The sequence below is a fragment of the Mytilus galloprovincialis genome, chromosome 6, assembly GCF_965363235.1.
Source record: "Mytilus galloprovincialis chromosome 6, xbMytGall1.hap1.1, whole genome shotgun sequence".
Classification (NCBI taxonomy): domain Eukaryota; kingdom Metazoa; phylum Mollusca; class Bivalvia; order Mytilida; family Mytilidae; genus Mytilus; species Mytilus galloprovincialis.
Window position 1 is genome coordinate 83961578 of NC_134843.1, and position 5959 is coordinate 83967536.

The window sequence follows — 5959 nt, forward strand, 5'->3', positions numbered from 1 at the left end:
CAGTCATGAATATAACTAGCTGTATTGGTGGAGCATTCCTAGCGCATGCTTCCATTGAACAAAATTCTCATTTTACACGAGAGACTACCGAGAAATTGTCCAAAATGTCTTAAATTTTCGATTTTTTAAAATCCCCCCTTTTGGCCTTTGACCGCAGTTTCCAAAAATCTGCACCACTTTGACACTTTACGACATGCCTTAATCAAAGGATATTATATTTATCTACAAAATAAAACCAAAATTAGCCGTGAGGTATTTCGGTCCATTAAATTTTCAAATTTATCTTGTTTGTCACCGTACTATTGATTGCAAGTTGAAAGAAGTCTGATTATAAAGGTTAATTGAAAGGTAGATGCCAGAAAGTATTCTAATCGTCAGATCTACGTATGAGCACAATATACGTTAAAATAAAACATAAAAAATAACAATCAAGGAAGTAATGGAAATTCGTAAAAACATATTATTGTTCTTAGAAATGTTACACACTCCAATCTGTTACGATAATTAGTCACGCAACTGTTATTACAATGCTAGGTATATATAGTGTAATAGTTTTAATTATATGCAAGGTACGTCCAACATGTATAATTCTATTGTACATACACCGTTCATACTGTTGTCTATTTTTGTATTGGAAGTGGTGATGACAATAAGAAATGCCGATAGAAATCTTCTAACAACTACATCTGATTCTGGTAATTATAATATAGTGAAACTTATGTGTTTGGGTCTATATGGATTGGTTTTCTTTTCCATTTTATTCATTTTACTATGTTTTTATATGTTTACCTATTAACACTGAATCTCGCACTGAATTGAATATTATGTTTAAGGTGTTTGCTTTTATGGAAAAACGGCTGAACAAGTACTCAACATCTTGGCAACTGGTAGATACAGATCTTTATTACCTTCAGGTAACACACTTATGCATTAAACAAATCAATATAATATTTAGATTTAGGTATATATATATATATATATATATATATATATACATCTTCATGCCTTATATATCATGTACTGTAGTACGCCGCTAGATTAAAACTGACGAGGAAAGGTAACACACGGCCAGCGAAAGCTCTTTTTTTGAGAGCCCAGGTGGTCGTGTGGTCTAGCGGAACGGCTGCAGTGCAGGCCATTTGGTGTCACGATATCACAGAAGCATGGGTTCGAATCCCGGCGAGGGAAGAACCAAAAATTTGCAAAAATTTACAGATGTAACATTGTTGGGTTGATGTTTAGACGAGTTATATATATATATATATATATATATATATATATATATATATATATATATATATATATATACAGTCATTGCCAATGCTTTTGCTCTAACAGGTAATAGAAACTAGTAATCTTCCGCTCTTTTTTTTTGTACACGTAAGTAAAAAAATATGTATATATTCAATGTTGATGGCAAAGTTGATCAGAAGAAATTGACAAAACAAAACAACATTGTGTTGTTTTATTGTTTTGGCTAATACATATTGGCAGATTGTTTCTTAATTGTATTCTAATAGGGATTTATTTCAAAAATAATTATGTCATAATCTATTTCTAAAAAATGCTACTAGTGTTGCGATTGGGAAAAAACAATCGTATAATGTAATCTTTATATTCTTTAAACCTAAGTTCATTATTATACTCTAATAGTTTCTACGCTATTTCAGAAAAAAAAATTCAGGACTGCTCGGATTTACACCGAAAACATGATGGAAGTGGGGTGTACAAAATATACCCAGCAGGTGGCGCTGGATTTAAGGCATACTGTGATATGAAGACGGATGGGGGAGGATGGACGGTAAACTATATTGTGAAATAATTTGAGGAAGTAGTAAAGAAATCATGCGACTAGCGCAGTATATTGTTTCTTTATGTAAATAGTATTCTCAGCTGAATAATTTATTAATTGGCAGACATCATTGTTCCATTTTTTTGAAACTTTAGACTGATAAATAATATGCGCATATGTCATATACAATATTCATGTTTTTGGTTCATTCAGTAACATTATCAATGAAATTATTAACTAACTACACTGTTATTGGACTTAAATATGATGAAAACTGCTTATACAATATAATGTGTAAACTGGGCCAATATAGAATAACTCGGCCAATATAGATTTTTTCTGTATTGGCCGAGTTATTCTATATTGTCCGAGTTGATACAAGTGCAGGATTTCGGAACGTCTATACATTTGACATCGAAAGACACGATAAACACAAACTGAAAGTAAACAGTTGTTTTGAAGACGCAGTTGTCATTTAGTTATCTTAAACATGCTGAAAATGTCAGTATAGCATACATTTTAGGCGAAAGACGGTCACATTCATTTAAAAGGTACTTAGCAGCCGATAGAACTATTTCAGGTTTGGGGAACGAGTAGATTATCACAAAGTTCATTTCTTGACGACCTCATAATTTCACATCGATTTTAAATTAGTTTCTGCATAACACTTGCAATGGCAGTACCTTTCCAATTACTATTTATGTGTTCCGTCTTAATTTAAGTTGTAACACTTTATAGTGACTGAAAAGTGTAGAAAAATTCATCAGATGAGAAAATGCTGAAGACTCCTGGAAACAGCACGAGATCATTATGTATTGCATCTAATAAAAAGAAACAAACTGAGATTTGGATAGTTCCACTTCAAGGTAAAAATATTTATCTCTTTTGAAATGAAATTAAAAAAATATTGTAACACTGTAGTTAATTAATAAAGATATGATATACTGCAAATTAATTTACGATTCGTATATTGTACATATATATATTTTAACTCTAGGTTTTACAGCACAGACAAGACGGTAGAGTAGATTTCTACAAAGGATGGGAAGACTATGTGAACGGATTTGGTAATCTGAAAACGGAATTTTGGTTAGGTGAGTATTTTCATTAAAACAAATCAGAATATTGTGAAACACGTTCTCCGACTTGCATCGAGATCGATGTCGAAAGATACATTATCAATGTTGTTTTTATATTGATTTTGTTAAACAAATGCATGAACTAGTAAATGAGATCTTTCAAAATTATGGAAGCGTAGACAAAATGCAAGATGTTTATATTGTAAAATTAACAAATCTAACTTCTCGAACAATATTTTTTATAAAACAAGTTTAATGACACATGCCACAAAATATATCTTTTAAATAAAATTTACAAATAACATATTCGAGGTTCCTGAAGTTAAAAAAAACCCTGAAACAATCGACTCATCATATCAATGCATCAATTCCTAGTTTAGCTGTTCTGTTTGATTTAACCGTATTTTGATTTTGTCTGCTTTAAGATGTTGTTTAATGTCATATATGTTTGGCAGTTCTCATATGATTTTGATAAATTTAAATAATGCTTCGAATTTAAGCGGCGGTATACACAAATAAGGTATTCATTTCAATATTTCACTTATTTCTTTATATAAAAAAGGTAATGACAAACTGTACAAACTAACATCTAATGGATATTATGAGCTGAGAGTCGATCTGGAGGATTTTAATGGCGATAAAGCATTCGCTAAATATTCTACCTTCTACATTGGTGACAAGTCAACTAACTACAGACTTACAGTGAAGGGTTACAATGGAACGGCAGGTTATTATGACATTTTCTAAATGAGTTTTTGCTACATTCAGTTTTCTCAATCACAGATAGATTGTTTGTGTATATCAAACTTGTTGATAGTATTTTGTTTAGATTTATATGGATCTGAAATAGAAAATTAGTCTTTTTCGCAATGTAAACATGGTAAACAAGTGATTGATTTTTCATTACATATATCACTTTACTCTAGCCGCTGATTATTGACAGTGTCTAAAAATTTCGACAAGGGCTATCTTAAGATATTTTGTATTCGTATGTGTATTATGAAACATGTCTCATCTTAGCTATTGTTCACAATTTTCATCAGTTAAGGACACAAATTTAACGCTTACATTACAACATGTGTTTTGTATGTTGTAAATTTTAAGATCACTCAATCATTTCTTATCACAAACGTAGTGTAGTTATGTATTTCGTTCAATTTCTTTAGTAATGTTATAATGTACAAATATTAATTCTATTATAAAAAAAAAATACCATATATCTTTTAGATATTTCTGTAATAGTACATAAATACTTTGTTTTAGTAGTCATTTCACGTTCCTGTTAAAAGACCTTTTGATTATCTCCATAATACATTTAATTTATTCCGTGGTGATAAAAAAAACTGGGATTTTTTGTTTATGCTTACCAACATGCATCAATTATAGAATATAGATCAATGATTACTATTTCACCATTGACCCGTGTACTCAATTACTTATCGATAATTATCGGCAGTGTCTGAAGACTAAGCCAATGACTGTCTTTAGATATTTTAAAGTCGTATGTGGATTTATCAAAAATGTTTCAACTAAGGATATTGTTCACACACTGAGTGCATTTTAAATTCGTTACATTTCTTTTCTTAAATTGTTGACTTTGTGTATGTAATCTTAGAAAACAAAAAATAATGAAATAAATGTGTCAGCATTGGTAATGTTGCTACTTTCACTAATCAATTTATGATTGGTTGTATTATTGATTGGAAATAGTTTTATTACACAACCTTAGAAGAAATAATAACACTGGTAGAATAAAGTACATTTCAAACCTGGTTGTTGTCATTGTCGATCATGGTCGATTCTATACACTTTTTTATTTTTAAATAATTCTAGGTGATTCTCTAAAGCACCATAATAATCGGCCTTTCTCGACAAAAGATAAGGATAGTACTGCTGACTGTGTTGACCAGTACAAAGGGGCTTGGTGGTATGGCAGCTGTCATCACGCTAATCTGAATGGACTGTATCTAGGAAATAAAAAGGATAACAAAGGAATGCGTTGGGCTCATTGGAAAGCATCTCAATCAATGAAGACCACAACAATGATGATTCGTAGAGTATGAAAGTAACACAGTTGGTTAAACTTTTGAAAAATAAAAAATATATATTGCATACTCTGTAGCCAAGTTTTATCTTGTTTATGGTTATGCTCACTAGAATAAACATACTTTAAAGATAATAATAATAAGGCTTTAAAAGATGTTTACTCCAATTGGTATTGCAAACATGGCAACATTCGCAGGCTTACGTGACATTTAACTGTTTTGTATGTTATTGTGGCCATTAATAATGCTCACATTGTCTTTTCAAGCATTATGAGCATAACCCAGACTGCATAGCCAACCATCTTGTTTTGGTAATCAAGCGCCCAACCTACATATCTAACGGGGGTCACTATTTCGGAAATCTAGGTCAAAGACACAGGAGAGACAGAAGAGAAAGATTTGCTGATTGACTTTCATGGTTATAGGTACGGAATTGTTTAAATATCCCACTCGAAGTAATGTCCTAAAAATTAACCACAAATATGTATGAATTTCAGGGTCAACTTTCCCAATAATACGTTAATAATTTACATCCAAAGTTTCGTTGTATATTGGCTTTTGTTTTTGTGGCATTTCAGTGTTCCTGTTGTACTTCTTACAGTTGTCTCCCTCAGTTTTAGTTTGTTACCCGGATTTGTTTTCTCTCAATCGATTTATGATTCCAAACACCGGTATACTAATTTTGGCTTTATTTGCACCCAAAGTAAGATAATACATTAATGATTGATTGACGTTTGCTCATCGTACAGTTGCAAATATTTCAACAATATTGAAGACAAAAAAACCCACATCAACAATCTATATAGGTAGGATCTCGACTGGCTTCATTTGTCACCAGTGTATTTTATTATTTCGTCAAATCTTATTTTTAACACTTGTACATTGAGTATTTTTCGCCTATCGTTGCAATTGTCTTGTGTTTTGAATAAGGAATTGTATATTCGAACATTTATTTCCTTGGTGTTTATTAAAACAATACATACATCATGAATAAGACTTCAGCTACACCCTCATCATTTCATATATTTCATCCTGCCTATTAA

At 31.2% G+C, this 5959-nt stretch overlaps 1 protein-coding gene across 1 annotated transcript; it reads left to right on the top strand.

Annotated features, from left to right (window-relative positions):
* The first annotated feature begins 580 nt into the window (after window positions 1-580).
* LOC143078367 (ryncolin-2-like) lies at window positions 581-4992 on the top strand. Its single transcript, XM_076253250.1, has 6 exons — window positions 581-695; window positions 834-914; window positions 1671-1801; window positions 2790-2886; window positions 3434-3598; window positions 4705-4992. The coding sequence occupies exons 1-6, from the start codon at window positions 581-583 to the stop codon at window positions 4932-4934; spliced, it is 819 nt and encodes a 272-aa protein (XP_076109365.1). The 3' UTR covers window positions 4935-4992.
* Window positions 4993-5959: the final 967 nt, after the last annotated feature.

Excerpts from the sequence above, each read along its gene's own strand:
- LOC143078367 (XM_076253250.1), top strand. The coding sequence starts at position 581 with ATGTATAATTCTATTGTACATACACCGTTCATACTGTTGTCTATTTTT. Across the intron at positions 696-833 it reads AACAACTACATCTGATTCTG|GTGTTTGCTTTTATGGAAAA; the intron begins GTAATTATAATA and ends ATTATGTTTAAG. Across the intron at positions 3,599-4,704 it reads GGGTTACAATGGAACGGCAG|GTGATTCTCTAAAGCACCAT; the intron begins GTTATTATGACA and ends AAATAATTCTAG.